The sequence below is a fragment of the Hippichthys cyanospilos genome, chromosome 10, assembly GCF_059441005.1.
Source record: "Hippichthys cyanospilos isolate Australia breed blue-spotted pipefish chromosome 10, RoL_Hcya_1.0, whole genome shotgun sequence".
Lineage (NCBI taxonomy): Eukaryota > Metazoa > Chordata > Actinopteri > Syngnathiformes > Syngnathidae > Hippichthys > Hippichthys cyanospilos.
The window spans coordinates 3705448-3721915 of record NC_142378.1 but is presented as its reverse complement, the minus strand read 5'-3'; the positions used below and the strand labels follow the sequence as shown (position 1 = coordinate 3721915).

General features: G+C 40.5%; 1 protein-coding gene across 5 annotated transcripts; it reads left to right on the top strand.

Annotated features, from left to right (window-relative positions):
- The first annotated feature begins 343 nt into the window (after window positions 1–343).
- On the top strand, window positions 344–14281 carry edem3 (ER degradation enhancer, mannosidase alpha-like 3). 5 transcript variants are annotated; one of them, XM_088425276.1, is made up of 21 exons: window positions 344–1237; window positions 1322–1367; window positions 1874–1974; window positions 2135–2174; window positions 2393–2505; window positions 3051–3204; window positions 3292–3426; window positions 3865–3970; window positions 4125–4222; window positions 5044–5169; window positions 5248–5331; window positions 5744–5827; window positions 6148–6272; window positions 6969–7140; window positions 7213–7367; window positions 8151–8295; window positions 8504–8695; window positions 9416–9581; window positions 10935–11120; window positions 11359–11370; window positions 12515–14281. In XM_088425276.1, the coding sequence occupies exons 1-21, from the start codon at window positions 1149–1151 to the stop codon at window positions 12796–12798; spliced, it is 2613 nt and encodes an 870-aa protein (XP_088281402.1). In that variant the 5' UTR covers window positions 344–1148; the 3' UTR covers window positions 12799–14281. The 5 variants fall into 5 exon arrangements, with proteins under 5 accessions (XP_088281402.1, XP_088281400.1, XP_088281401.1 ...); XM_088425274.1 differs by having other exon boundaries at window positions 11359–11403; XM_088425275.1 differs by having other exon boundaries at window positions 11356–11370.
- Window positions 14282–16468: the final 2187 nt, after the last annotated feature.

The window sequence follows — 16468 nt, the reverse complement described above, 5'->3', positions numbered from 1 at the left end:
TTCCTGTATTTGTTTTGGCTTATATTTGTTATAACATATTTTAGTATGGACTGTGAATTCTTATATTTGCTTGGCGACTTCTTGATCACACCTTGGTCACATCTTGATTGTGTCTTCTTTTTTCCGATTTTTTGAGAGTAATTCAAAGGCATCACTTTGATAGCTGACAGGCGACTTTGTATGCCGGTGTAAACCGAGGAAAAATCATCCTATTCCAAATAAATACGTTTATTAATTATCACACAAAAATCTAAATGAACTTTACTGTCACTTCGTTTAAACTTTGTTTTGGAAAAAAATGTTGATTTCAACCTAAGAGTCATGACTCGGTTAAAACACACCCATCCCGGAAGCGGATGTTGTCGAGGCAGTTTAAGATGGCAGCAGCAGGCTAACCCAAGGGGGAAAAAAGCGACAAAAGACAGCTAATTTCACCTCAATTTCAACGTACTTTAAATATACTGACGCCGGTGTCCTCATTTCAACAAATGGATTTTTTTTTTATTTTCTCTCTGTGACATTTTCTGATGCCGTTTCCACGGCTAGTTAGCACACCGGCTAGTGACAAGCTAACCGGGCTAATTACATTATGACAAGTGCACGTCTCTTCGGACAAGAATGACGAAAACAGTTAGCTAAGATGTGGAAGTAATGAACGTTGACGATCGGCTGGTACACTGCTGATGGCTGGAAGCGCTATGAAGAGGTGCTTGGAAAGAACTGCAGTTATTTACCCTCATGGAAGTGGGCCTTTTGAGTGTTACCTTTGGTCTGATCTGTGTGCGTGTACAGTAAGTGACAGTGGGTTTTAATTGTTTCCCAGGCGAAGTCAGACATCCACGAATTCTGCGATTATTAAGTAACTTGCAGAATAAATACAAGTCCATGCATTTGGACTACGTGTCACATCCTGCTGTCAGTACATCCGGGTGACAGCATGGAAAAGTAAACAAGACTTACCTATTACCATCGATTATGGCATCTTTACAACGTTGTAGTTAGTCATTCACTGACAAGGAAAATGGCGTGCAAGTGGCTAAGACGGCACTGTGTAGTAGTCAGTTTCTAGCTGCTATAATAGCAAATATGCCAAAAAATTAATCAAGAGTTCAAGCGAGGTTGTATACATTGCTGCACATCTGGCCACGATGCCATCGGCACTGTTTGGTTTGATGCTGCTCGTGGCGTTATGTAGCCTTGGATGTGCCATGACACGGGACGAGAAGCTGAAGTTACGGTGAGTGCGAGAAAAGGTGTTTTAATCAAGAATTTAATTCATAACAGTCTGTAAGAATGCGCATTTGTGGTTTTCTACCAAAAGGAACCAAGTGGTGGAGATGTTTGATCACGCCTACCAAAATTACATGGTGAGTCATCAGTTTCATCAAATGTCAAAACTAAAACTCCCGTCAGACTGCCATTTTCATGACAGGTTCATCATTGTACAAATGACTGGCAAGCTTTTGTGTTTTTTTTACTTTTTTTTTGTAATTTTCACATATGAACATGCATTCATGGTGTCAGCAAATTTCACATCAGGCAGCATTTTGGTGACATAAACAGAAAAAAGAACTACACATTGAATAATTAATCAATCACATGAAATCGCCAAAGAAGGATCTCCGAGTGCAGTGTTATAACACTTTAATCGCTGCATATGACGCTAAAGGTGGAGCAACACATGTAGACTTACTCTTACAATGCCTGTAGACCTTGCCTAATGAATACATAACATGGGCGGATAGGTTTTACTGCTTAATTTATGTACCACAAAAGCAAAGTTAGTCAAAATGCAATTTTTACACGAGTGGGTGTGCATTGAAGATATTGTTGTCAAGATTTTTGTTTGTGACAGCCATTGTCCATTTTTTAGGACCATGCCTACCCAGCCGATGAGCTGATGCCCCTAACGTGTAGAGGAAGAGTACGTGGACTGGAACCTAGTCGGGGCGATGTGGACGATGCGCTCGGAAAGTAAGAGTAGAAGAAAGCAATAAAGCTGCACCAGAATCTAGGCACCAAATTTAAAAAAAAAATAGGGGAATTAAATGAAAAGAAATTCAAAATGTTCACGAAAAATTTAGAATTTCAGTTCATGTTTTTTCATATGTTTACACTTGTTTATCTCCTGTAGGTTCTCGTTGACCCTCATAGACACTCTTGATACTCTTGTGGTGAGCACCAGTTTTTCTACTTCTTTGTTATAAAATTGTGCAAAATTGCATTCTATTTTATATGTTCCTTAAAAGACACACACACGTGGCACTATTGCACAATGATTACTGCTAAATCAGCAACACCCTACTTTTTTTTCCCCCCCCAACCAAACAGTGGCCAATATGTCTGCCTCGGTGCCTTTTAACACCCAATTATTATCTCATCTGCCCTCCAGCTTTTGAACAAGACTGTGGAGTTCGAGGCAGCGGTCAGGAGAGTTCTATCAGACGTCAGGTTGGACAATGACATTGTGGTGTCGGTATTTGAAACCAACATTCGAGTCCTCGGGTAAGAAAAATATTCCTTTCAAAAGCATTTTTTTTTTTTTTTTTACTAAGTTGCCAGAAAGTTTCTTTTTTGCCACACATGCCCTGAAACATTTCTCATTTAACTCATAATAACTCATATTCAGTGCCAGCCTAGTGAAAGTGAATCGTTGATGTATATAGCCATCAATTGCAGTGAATGAGCTGGCCTCAACTTAATAGTTTTGTGATTTTAAAACTTTTTTTTTTTTTTAAATGAGCCACAGTGCTACAGTCGTCAATGCAAAAAAACCACCTTAAATCTCAAATGGTCTCATACACATTCATAGGTCAAGAAATTCTGTCTATTTTAAATTGAGAATGCTTAGCTGCTAATTAATGTATTAGCAACGATCAAGGGACTGTTTCCAAACTTTTGACGTGTACTGTATGTGTTCAGAATAAGTGTGTTTTTGCAGGTGCATTTTACTTCATGTTATTGAGAAAATTCATAATTAGTCAAGGTACCACTGCACATAGTTTCTGACCTAATATTTATACAGCCATGACTATATTTTTGGTGTCCAGGGGTCTGTTAGGTGGCCACTCCATGGCTGTGATGCTTAAGGAAGAAGGTCATCACATGCAGTGGTACGAGGATGAGCTGTTGCACATGGCCAAAGACTTGGGCCTCCGACTGCTTCCAGCTTTCAACACCAGCAGTGGCCTTCCTTACCCCAGGGTGGGGCGCAAAAAGTTTTTGGATTTCGACCCTGCGCCGACTCGAGAAGCGGCGAAATAGTGTGATTGTTTTTACTTCCTTTAACAGATAAACCTGAAGTACGGAGTGAGGGGTCCTGAGACGCGGACGGGCACCGAAACGGACACCTGCACGGCATGCGCGGGGACCATCATCCTGGAATTTGCCGCCTTAAGTCGCTTCACTGGGGATCCTGTGTTTGAGGTCGGACGCAAATTGGCAAAGTGTTTTACTGAAGCTATTTTCAGCAAAAAAAAAAAAAAAATATTTTGTCCAATTAATTTGGCTGTGCCCTGCGATTGGCTGGCAACCAGTTCAGGGTGTCCCCCATCTACTACCCATAGACAGCTGGGGCCCCAATCGTGGGGCTTGGGTGATGTCATCTTAGGAATATTAGTTCTACATGTTAAGTATTTCCTTACCAAATTGATTATTGACAAAATATTCATTCTTACTGCCAAAAATGGGTAAATAAATGGACTGTCCAACTGAAGTATAAGTCCAGTATAAAAATATTTATATGCACTTTATCCTTCCTTTATCCATCCTCCTTTGAGACTTCGGTGATTTAGGGCTATATAAATAAAATTTGATTGATTGATTGATCCTCTGTGAAAAAGCAAATCTTTCCTGCGCTCGCAGGCCCACGCGCGGAGAGCTCTGGACTTTCTTTGGGAGAAGAGGCAGAGAAACAGCAATCTCGTTGGAACCACCATCAACATCCACTCAGGAGAGTGGGTCCGCAGGGGTGAGGCTAGCGCAGGGTAGTCAATGAGGTGGGAAGTGGCTGGTGGCAGGATAAGGGCAAGAGATGGGAAGATTAGATTGTGCAAAGGGCGAAGGAGTTGAAATGACATTTGTGCCGTCACTCGCATTAAGATGGATGCACACTTTGTTTTTAGATAGTGGAGTTGGAGCAGGAATTGACTCGTACTATGAGTACCTACTCAAGGCCTACGTTCTTCTGGGAGATGACCAGTTTCTTCAGCGGTTCAATATTGTGAGCATGCCTAACACACACACAAACTGGGCACCGACTTTTAAAACATATTTTAAAAGAAAATACAAATAAATGCATAATTTTTAGATAATTTTTGAATATTTGTGGAAACGTTGCAGGTGGGATAAGATTGACAAAAAATATGGGAGGGAAAATTTTTGTTGGTCAGAAAATATCGAAAGGAAAAAAAAAATCTCAATTTTTCTCTTTTAAAATGAGAACAAAATAGGATAAGCGGAACATTTGAAACATGAAATGCTTGAATTCGTCAAAAACTGCACAGTTAATTTAGGGGTTTATTTTAGAAAAGGATTTTTTTTTAAAAAAAGGAAGATATTCTGGGCTTTTTTACGTTTTGAATCATTAAAAAAAATTGTCAAAATTAAAGGCAAGACAAAATAAGTTTTGTCTTTTATTTTGGAAAATGTAAAAAAGAAATTTGGCACAGATAAGTGGAACAGTTCGAAGTTATAACTGTTTGAACTGAATGAGTAGGGCAATATAGACATTAGAAACAAACCCTCAAAACTTTTATTTTAAATTCATGAATACGGTTTTGTGGTATGGATAAGATGAACGGTATGTAATTCAATATTCATGGGTGATAAGGGCATATTTGACAACCACTGATGGCAGCAAACCCTTTTTCAAATTTAGACAAGGCTTTGGCTTCCCATTTTACAAACTCCGATTTTGTTAATTTCCCAACGTGTATGACGCACTCATTTTCATAACTGTGGTATGGCAAAAATTTTCGGAAATAATGTACCCATGTTTTTGTAATTTGTTCCTTTTCCCGGTTGACTTTTCATTCCACTCAGCACTACGCATCCATTATGAAATACATAAGCCAGCCCCCCCTTCTATTGGACGTGCACATCCACAAACCTCTGCTCCCCGCCCGCACATGGATGGACTCTCTGCTGGCTTTTTTTCCTGGTCTGCAGGTCTGATTGGATCATGTGGATTGCATTTTAAAGTTTTGATTTGACGTTTCACGCATCGCTTACTCTGTTGACCTCCAGGTGTTGAAGGGAGACATCCGGCCGGCCATCGAGACTCATGAAATGTTGTATCAAGTTACCAAAAAACACAACTTCCTACCAGAGGTAAGCACGTCGCGTAAATGATGTTGGGCTGCATCGAAAAGTTTGTGGTGTAAACAAGACAAACCGGTTTAGCGTCTTCATTACAAAGGACCGTCATATATACTGTACATCAATTATTTAAAACAAAGGCGCGCTCACGCCAGCTTCAACTTCAAACTGCACTCTCAAAACCGAGAGAATGTAAACCAAATTTGTTGTAGAACCCATCCGATGTGCAGGAGGACAATATACAGATGACCAATTAATCAGCCGAATAATTTCGAAAATTATTATTAATAAAGGATGCGCTAAAATCCTCACGTGTCCTTGCATGGAAATGATGTACCTGATGACCTTCCAGCTCAGTCTATTAAAGTTCCACTTGGAATGCTGCAATGGCGCGCTGGTGACTTTTTCTCTCTTATCTCCTCAGGCCTTCACTACTGATTTCAGGGTACACTGGGCCCAGCATCCTCTGAGGCCAGAGTTTGCTGAAAGCACCTATTTCCTTTACAAGGTAAAAAAAAAAAAAAAAAAAGACAGTGCAGATGTCTTCTTACCTGCAGAGTGAACAACTACCACTTTTGAATAATCACAATTTGGGATATTCCACCAAAATATGCCACAAAAACGAATTCTACAAGCTTTGGTTTTGCTCTGCTTGAGTGGTTCTGGAAAAACCCATTCACTGCCATCGACGGCTATAGACGTCAAAGATCCTTTTTAACCTGGCTGGCGGGGAATGTGTTAAAAAGCAAACCTATCATTTGTTTTTGGTACAATGTTATAAAATGCATGTATGGAATAAAGAGGATCTCAAATGCTCTCCCGCCCCAGGCCACCGCAGACCCGTACTATCTTGAAGCGGGTCGCACCATTATGGACAACCTCAACCGCTTTGCTCGGGTTCCATGCGGTTTCGCTGCCATGAAGGATGTTCGGACCGGCAGCCATGAGGACCGGTGAGCTGTTCTAGTTCTCTACATTGCAGATTTGTGGTTGATAGATAGATAGATAGATAGATAGATAGATAGATGGATAGATGGATAGATGGATAGATGGATAGATAGATAGATAGATAGATAGATAGATAGATAGATAGATACATACTTTATTCATCCCCGTAGGGAAATTCACATTTCCAGCAGTATCCTCAAGTCGAGATATAAAATATGAGAAATAAAATACACAAGGATACATTCACTCATTCACTACCCGTTGGTGGCTATAGACGTCAAAGATCCATTTGGAATTGTCTGGCAGTGAATAGGATAATGAAAACAAAATCTATTGAAGATTTATTAATGATGATCGATCAATGATTAATATGCCAGGCTGGCTGTGACCGTGTTTGAAAAATATATAAATAAAGACACCAAACTGTTGTTGATGCCAGATTGAAGTCTATAATCATCCTTCATTTTGGCATGTTCTGGTGGACATAAAAGGTCTCACAAATGTAGCTTGATTACAAGTCATTCCAGACATGACATTTACTGAGTCATTTCAAACAGGGCTTTTTGGAAAAAAAAAAATGCCAATCATCTCAGCGGGTGTTGTTCAGAATGCAAATGAAAGGTATTTTTGGTGAAATTCCAAAGTGACACGGAAGCTCGCACTTGCATACTAAACATCAAAATGACATTTTCTCCTCATAGAATGGACTCTTTCTTCCTGGCTGAGATGTTCAAGTACCTTTTTCTGCTTTTCGCTGATCCGGAGGACCTACGCTTCGACGTGGAGGACTACATCTTCACCACCGAAGCGCATCTGTTACCTCTGTCACTCTCCACCACACCTCATGCTTCATCCGCTCCCCCAAATAGAACGGTAATTGTCCTGGTTCGTGTTAACATTTAAAAACACAGCACTTTCTAATCCAAGCCCACGTATGTGATCAAGATACCTCAGTTGGAGCAGGAACTGGACGACACCAACTTTGACTGGACCTGCCCCAACACTCGTCTGCTGTTCCCTGACCCGGCGTTCCCACGGAACCTGAGGGAACCCATCCGGAGCGCCGTGGACAAGAGCTGCCCGCGGCCTGCTCCTTACAGGTCATTATTTACCGCTACAGTAGGCAACGTAGCTAACGAGGTTTTCCAGTTAGGAACTGTCACTTGGTCGAAACAGGACAAAATTATAGCATTGAACCATTTGCTTCGTTTAGAATTTTTAACTTGTTAAAAGATTGACTTGCAGTTCACTAAAGCAGCTTGACAAAATTCCGCCAAACAAAATGTGGTTTGAACATGAATCAGTAAGTCGGATTACAACAGTAATGCAAATCTTTATCTTTATAACTCAAAAATCCCCATTTGGTCCAATTCATTAGTGTCAAGGTTTGATTTTTTTTTTTTTTTTTTTCTCTCACACTATTTTTTTCTCTAACTACTCCATTGTCCCTAGATCAGTGGTTCTTAACCTTGTTGGAGGCATCGAACCCCACGTGTTTCATATGCTCATTCACCCAACCCTTCTTTAGTAAAAAATAAAATATGATTTTTTTTTTTTTTTACTGGTGCGCAAAATAAATAGTGCATTAATATCTCCTTGTCCAAATAACAAAACCAACACAGTGCATGGTAGGAAATCTCAGAGCAGGACGCTTTCAATGACTGTCCCCACTAACTGCAGACTAGACTGAGGGGTGGACCTCTGCAGTGGAGGCTCCACCCGAACCCCTAGGGTTCCATCCAACCCAGGTTAAGAACCACTGCCCTAGATAGTGAAAGATGTTCACTAATGCAAACAAATAAATGCAAAATGCAATTTCATAGAATTGTACTAGTCAGATGTTGGAAAACTTAGTAATTGTGCTTGTTTGTTCCACCTTCCAGGGAGCCCGGCATGGGAGCCCCCCCTCTGAGAGCCCAGGACTTTATGGCCAACAACCCGGAACATCTGGAACTGCTGAGGAGGATGGGCGTCAGCCTCATCCACCTGAAGGATGGCAGGGTGCAGCTTGTGCAGCATGCTACGCAGGTACACAAGGAAATCTTGTAAATGTGTTCCTGTAGATCTATGAGTCATGACTCACTTAGTCTTTCCTCTAAAGATAGGAATGATTCAGCGGTGAGGTCATTTTAGTAAATCAAGTCAGGCACCAAGTCACGATGTCATCTTCAAGCCTCGAGGAACCGTAAAGTCAATGTTTTAACAATTCGAATTCATTCGTTTCCTTCCCATGTAGGCGGTGACCCCCATTGCCGCCGAGGACGGAGTCCGCTTCATGCAGGAGATGATGGAGCTTTCAAGCCAGCAGCAGAAGGAGCAACTCCCCCCACGAGCCATTCAGATCGTCTCGCATCCCTTCTACGGACGCGTGGTGCTGACCGCCGGTCCGGCGCAGTTCGGCACCGACTTGTCCAAAAGTTCCACGGGGGTGAGCCGCCGCTTTCAAATCCACATCAAGTATCCATAAACAACACCTTGGTGATCGGTCATACGTGATTATTGGCGCTATGTTAAAAGCCTCATGGTTGGCTGAGTAAACGTTCATTGGGGGGGAAAAAAAGATACTCGTGTTCCGGCTCGCGGTGAGTAATCCAAAGACTCTGTCCATCCAGTCCATCTGTCCGATCCGTTAAAAATGTTGAAACAACATCGAACGTATTTCTCAGTATCAGCAATTCTAAAAGCTAAATCCTGTAACACCATCAGTTTTATTTCTCACTTCTCTGACAGAAAATTGTGACAGAGATGACAACGTGCATCTGTATAAAATTTACCAACATAAAAATATTCAACATTATGCAAGAGTCAAGATGACACAATTCAACAAGGGGTTTCTTCATGTTCCAATTAATTTGCTCTTAATTTAGCAAGAATGCTGAACTGTTCCTGTCATGGTATTGAAAAGTATTACATTAGATTTGCAGTTAAAATTTTACGTACCCTCCGAAGTATTATTATGTTTGAGAACCATTCCTTCAATACCAATATTCTAAACATGTAAGGAATTTGTTTATATTTTGAAACTTCACACATTATTTGCAAACATTCGTAATGGTCGCCCAATTAATTTTGACATGAACCTGCCCCTTTTTTTTTTTTTACTTAACCCATTCAACCGAAAATAAATACGACTTCCTCCGGTGCGCAGGTTCGAGGCTTCGTCACGGTGGCCGAGCCGTACACGGGCTGCGGCGAGCTCACCAACGGCGAGTACGTGCAGGGCCGCATCGCTCTGCTGCAGAGGGGCCAGTGCATGTTCGCCGAGAAGGCGCGACACATCCGGAAGGCCGGCGCCATCGGGGGCATCGTCGTCGGTGAGTGAGCGTGGCGGAACCGGGAAGATGAACCCGTTGATGAGATTAGCCGGCAATTAAATGGATTACCTCCAAGACAGGCAGTCCGATGTCGTGTGTGATGAGCCCTTAATTGGGTTCCGCTTGTGGCGTGCTCGTCGACAAATTATCTTCCATGACAACAACCGCCCTAGCCGTCGTGATAAACTATAAAAATCATACAATCGTACAAAAATGTGTCTACATTTTTTTCTGGGATGTAAAACAAAATTAAAAAAAATTCTGAAAACGATACCCCAGTGGAGATGGAATAATCTGGAGAATAATTGAATTTAAAAAAGGATTTATGAGTGAAAGCCTTTGTTTTGTAATTGCCTATGGATGCCACAAGATGGCAGCAAAGCACCGAGATTTATTTGACACTATTTATACACTTTTATTTCCATTTGGATCAATTTTTTCAATTACCAGCTCTTGTGGGTTCACTACTATGAACTCACATTACATAAAACTGCATTCAGTCGTTAGGTAATTCAACATAAACGAACCCCTTTTTCATTAGGCTCATCATCGGCAGTGGTAGGAGGATTACTTTTGAATTGTTAGAGAGAACTTAGTTACCATGTTAAAAATGTAATTGCGATCTAACTTTGGTTTCTTCTTAAAAGCGATTCATCTAAATAATCATCTAAATTCATCTAATGTTATTAGTTTTTATTAATATGTTCTATCCAACCCTCGTTGTCTAAATACGATCTTCAGATTAATATGCATTTGTGGTACATGTGTTTGTTTCCCAGAGGCCGGCCATTTTGTCACTAGCTATCGATTGAAAATGACATCGCTTTTTCTTGGGAGATGACCAATCACGGCTCAGCTGTTTTCTGTGGTTTTGACTGATGTCATTTTCTGACGACAGTCAGTCATTTGAAATAGCTTGAAGAAAGGGTCGGAAATTTAAATCAACCCATTGTTGGAAAAAGAAACCTCTAGAGGGCCAGTATTTTTAGCATTTTCACTCATCTTTGTATGAATGAATATTGTGTGCTATGTCTATGTAAATATGGGTGGTAATCGTATAAAAAGATTGACTTCCATTCCTTACATTGAATTGCATGTAGGTTATATCTGTGTTGGATGTGTGGAAACACTGCCATCCAATGGTCACAGTTATCACTACAGTGCTCAATTAGCTTATATCAGGCGCAAATTTGATCATTTACTACAGTTATTAATATTTTAAAAGATGAGAATTCGCGATCATAGTACTGAAAGAGAACGGATTGTTAAAATAATCCTTTATTAGCGCTCGAAATATTTCCCCAGCAAAAAAATGGATGCTTCCAAAAGTGACAATTTCCTCTGATCTGTCAGACGACAACGAGGGGAGCAGCAGCGACACGGCGCCCCTCTTCCAGATGGCCGGCGACGGCCGCAACACGGACGACATCGGCCTGCCCCTCCTCTTCCTCTTCCACAAGGAGGGCAACATCCTGCTGGAGGCGCTCAAGGAGTACCGGGAGGTGGAGGTTCTGCTGAGCGACAAAGCCCGAGACCGAGGTGCGTCGCGTGCCCCCGTCCGACCCCTTCGTTTGTTTGCGTCTTAGCCGAGGCTCATCAGCGCCGCCGGTCTCCGTTCGCCTCGTGAATTAAAGATGAGGCTCGGCCCGGCCGCGCTCACATCGCTTTATCAATATGAGCCGAGGCCTCCTCCCCTCCGCTCGCTCATTTGCGTTTTCCTCTCTGTTCCCCCCCTCCCCCGCCCGCCTGACCCTCTCATTATGTGGACAAACAGCAGCCATATTCAAAGGTAAACCTCTTCCCGGGAGTCTCTTTGAGGGCAGTAAGTATTCCTCTCTGCTATTTTTTTTTTTTTTCACGAGTCTTCTCATGTAATGTAAAGGGATACATTACAAAAGTGCCCATTAAACATCAAACAAAAATAATTATGACACTATGTATTTTAAACAAGTATATAACTTTGCCTTAAAATGTTGCCTCAATTTTAATATTTGAACATACGTGCCAGAGGACCACACATTATGACTTGCATACGTTCTTTATCCTCTACATAGAACAGATAGACAGGGTTACACTTCCCCCTAGTGGCCAAAGTGCGTTCACCAAAAGGAGCTGCACAATGTCTATTGAACACCTTTTTACTGTGCCCCCCCCCCTTCCTCCCCTGACTTGTCCCTACCCACACATTTCCAATTGTGTTAGCTGTGATATTCCATCCTCTTGCGCGATGATCAACAGTTTTGCCAATTTTCATGGACCAAATCGGCAGCTCAGTTGCTGGTCATGACATCACAATCTGAGCCGCGTATGATGTCAATTTCAGTCAACTGTAAGTGTAAATATTAAAGGTCACAATTGGATGTGATGAATCATGCAGTCAAATTTTGTATAGAACAAAATATTAACTTTTCACAGCTGAAAATTGTTACATAAATGTACTATTCCTTGAAGTATCAGTCGCCGGTATCAACAGTCTCTATGAGTACTCAGTAGCTTGAAGTAAAGCTGGTGCTGACAGGGCATCAATCCCTAAAAGATGCTTTCACTGCACTAAATCTGATGTACTTTTTTTTGTTTGTTTTGTTTTTTTAAATTCCGTTTCCTCGAATAACTTGTTTACAAAGAAACGGAGGGTCATCTCCGACCTTGCCTTTCCAGTTCAGCGTGTACTCCTGCGTATTTATAGAAAGCACACTTCAGGGGAATATTAATCCCGGCCGAGTCCCCCGCAGCACAACTTTTTGGCTTCTTTTCTTTCCATTGGGCCGTTTGTCTCTCGGCAACGCGAGAGGGGGAGAAAGATTTCATCTGTGACTCACCACGGGCGGGCAACACGCTGCTCTGAGCTGGCAGCCTCTTTTGTGAAGGCCGCTCTATTTTTGCGCCGCTCGCATCTCTTTGCATCCCCGCCCACCGCTCACCTTCTTTCTCAGGCGCCGACGTCCAGCAGGCGGAGGAGGACTGCCGAACCGACGCCGCCTCGCCGGCGGGATCCGAATCGGAGGCGACCACGTCGGCGGAAGATCCAGACGCCGGGACGGCGGAAGGCCGGGACGCCGGTCCGGCCGAGGCCCGGGCGCCGAAAGCCGACCCCGGGGAGGAAGAGGAAGGCGAGGCGGGCGGAGGCGCCGCCGCCGGCCAATCGGTGGACCGCCTCCTGGCCGACTGGCGGGACGACCTGGAGGCCTTCAGGCAGATGGAGAAGGACGAGCTTTGACGCTTGCGGTCAAAAGGTGAACTCACGCCGTCTGACATGCGGTGCCAAGGTGAGACTGGAACATGTGGACCATGACTGAATCCTCTTTGACCTGCTCCATAGTGAATCAGCCAGCAGGTTTCTCACCCCGGGTTGCAAAATGACGGGAATTTTTAAGTTGAGAAATTTTACCTCACTTCAATCACATTATTTGTGTGTTGGCGAAAGAGGATTTTTTTTTTTTTTTTTAATTTCCCAGAATTGGATATTTCAGAATTGTTTCATCAAAACCGAAGCTCAGCACCAGGCAGCAGCGATCTGCGGATGTGCGCATGAAAATGATGGTTATCAGTCACACCATCTGTTTTCTGATAGGTTATTCTTTCTTCAGGCGCGGTGGTTTCATTGAAAGAATAACATTTTAAAAAGGCAAACACCTTAATTTAGGAATTCACAAAATTGAATTTATTCACTATCAGCCTAGCAAAGTAAATCTTTGACGTCTTCATTGTGACGCTAAAACTTTGGTTCCAATCATCCTTATTCATGAAATTACCCTGAAACACAAAAAATTCCCTTGTAAAGATTCCAATTTGGAATTTTTCCCAAATCCCCTGTTTTAATTCCCATGGAACTTTATCAGAACTTTAATACCCCTTTACAACCCTGTTCTTTCCTCACTCTGTCTAACATTTCATCACTGCAATTTATTCCAATTTATTACTCATAAAAAGTTCAATATTCACCTCTCTGGTTGAATATCACCTGGAAGATATTTCAAAGAGGTGCTATATTTTATGTATAAAATGTAAAAAAAAATTAAAAATGTCAGCCCACCATCAAACGAAATCATCACCAAAAGAAGATACAGTGATAAAATGAGGGTCCCGTCCCAAATTACTCACAAATGAACTTTTCATTGTGAAAATTGGGCCCATTTAGTTCAACACAAAAAAAACGGTTATGTCGGGTTATGTCGGATGAATGGCAACAATTCGTGAATTCAGTTGTACGTCCTGCCATCTAGTGGAAGAATATTTAACTGCTCCGCCTGCCACTACAAGTCAAACACATAGATAGATACAGGCAAGGTTTACTGAAATGATCAAATCAGTTCTCACCGATGGAATAAAAGCTATATTATTTGTTGTATGTACATAATTTTCTGACGAGCAAGTTGAAATTTTCTGCAGCGGGTTGAAAATCACTGATTAAGACCGCCGGAAAAGAAAAAGAATTGGTGCAATTTTTTTTGTTTTATTAGATGGAGAAAATAAGGAAAATTGAGGACATCTCTCCAATAAGTTTGTTCCAAAAAAAAAAAAAAGACAAGAGTTTTCTTTATTGTATTTGCTTAATTTAACCCAACATCGGCGCCTTGGTGGAGGTAATTATTTGCACTGGTGTCCTCTATGCATATTAGTCTTTTTATGAAAAAAAAAATCGAATGACTGTCAGATGTTTATTTAATTAAAATGTCATTTGAATCTATTGTGCAACATGATGTTCGTGTGGGTTGTGTTGAATCTGAGTCAAAAGTCTGCCACTTTGAAGGCAGTCTTCTCCTATGGAGGCTTTATGAGAATCCAAACATGTCACCTCACACTGCTATATAAAGCCAAACACCGCTCATAAAAAAAATCAGGATTTTAGCTTTTTTTGTGTGTGTATGTGCAGAATTTTGAGTAAACGTGCTCGAAGCAGGTTAACATAATTGCATCTTTTTTTCTTTTTTTTTTAATCATGGGACAATTTTTTATATACATGACAACAGAATACAAAGATATTTAAATTTAAGGCAAAAAAAGAGATAATGTTTATTTTTTTAAGCGTTTCAACAAATACTAAAACATGGACAGCCATTGACGTCAAAATACGTCAACAAAAAGCAGTACCAAGGAGTATCATCGACGTCAAATAACAACCAGGCTTCTTTTGTTGTTTTTTTTTAATGGCTGGCATTTAGTGGAACACGATTTCTATTCATCAGTGGTTATTGACTGTACTGATACAAAAACCGCCGGCTCAATTTGGGGTCCGGGTCACCCCCAACAAAATGACGAACGGGAAAGATGAGTCACTGATGATTAACTTAATAAAACGTGATACTTTTAAGGACTCTCTCGGTTCTGATTCAACATGAAAATGTCCAGGATGAGTTACGAATTTGATGGGTGATTTATTTTAACGTTTTTTTTTTTTTCCATTGAATTTCAGATTTTTTTCCACATGTTTATGTGCTGTAAGCATACACTACATACTATCCCAGTTTTTCAGACTTATTTTTAAAACTAAATCATTACTCATTTAAACTCAATAATAACTGTTTTTTTTCTAAATTATTACTCATTTAAACTTAATAACTGATTTTTTTTAAACGTGCGTTTTTCACACCTCTCCCGTAACTTTATTAATCATGTTAGTGTAATTTTTAACCGCACATATGGTTCGAGAGAGAAAAAAAAAAGTGCGTGAAAAGTCGTGCAAAGCAAGTAAGTCAATGTCGCGTCTTGATTGAAATCGGCTGCCTCTTTAATGATTAATGCTGTATACATTATAAATACACGACCTTTAAAGGCGTGAGGAGTTGAAGGGGGAAAAAAATGCCAGTAGCTCATCTTGTTGGATCACTTTCGCTGTTGCAAGCAGAGGAGGAGAAAGAAAAAGTTAGCACGCTCTTGATTTTAGAAGTACAGATGTTGCTTTAAAACAAGACTTGTTCAAGTACTCAAATTTTGTTTTTGTGGGGGGAAAAAAAATGAAATGACCGACTGAAATTGTTGAACGATATGCAATTATATAAACGCCATATAAGAAGAAAAAGTAGGGGGTTTTTTGTTGTTTTTTTTGCTATGTGGGCTTATTGAAAATCACTGAATGGAATAAGGTGCACAGTTTTAATTTTGATTCGGAACAATATGAACTTTATAACAACCCTATCTTGGTCACTTAACTTCAGATGACTGAAGAATTTTGCTGGTGAAAAATCCTGAATTTTTGCAAAATAGAAATTGTAGGAATTTTGAAAACTGATCAACATAAACGCAACTGAAATTTTAGAGCTGCATTTTTTAATTTACCATTGAGAATAAGTGGGTATTTTTAGGGTGAAATTTGAACTGCGGGGAAAACTGTGACTGTTGTGAAAAATAATAGCCTGGGAAATGTGAATTTTTGGAACATGTTGGCATTGTTTTGGTTTGAATATGTCAAGAAATGTAGAAGATATTAAATGCCAAAAAGATATATAATAGATTAAAATGGTTCCCTTTTTATTGCAGGGTTTACATTCTCAAAATTACATACAATAACCTAAATCTGCAAAATAGAGATTGAACTTTTTTGGGGGGGGTCTGATCATATTTAGGAGTAGAATTGTCATTACTTTAGTTTTTTGTTTGTTTGTTTTTCTTATGTTAAAGATGTATACTTAAAAGAGATTTTTAAAAATCTGCTCCGATTTAAAAGGAGGAAAAATACCAAGAAAAATAGCGAGATAAACCTGCAATAATGTTATGGTCATAAAATAAAAATCCACAACAAAAGAGTTTAATTTGGTCTGGGTTTTATTTATGTATTTATTTATAGTATTTTATTTTAGGGCGGGCGTAGGCTTTTGTCCATTTTTAATAGAAAATCTGATGGTCAGAAATCATAATCTGCGTTAAAGTGAAGCCGCAATAAACGAACC

Excerpts from the sequence above, each read along its gene's own strand:
- edem3 (XM_088425273.1), top strand. The coding sequence starts at position 1,149 with ATGCCATCGGCACTGTTTGGTTTGATGCTGCTCGTGGCGTTATGTAGC. Across the intron at positions 5,332-5,743 it reads AACACAACTTCCTACCAGAG|GCCTTCACTACTGATTTCAG; the intron begins GTAAGCACGTCG and ends TTATCTCCTCAG. Across the intron at positions 11,121-11,355 it reads CGACAAAGCCCGAGACCGAG|CAGCCATATTCAAAGGTAAA; the intron begins GTGCGTCGCGTG and ends GTGGACAAACAG.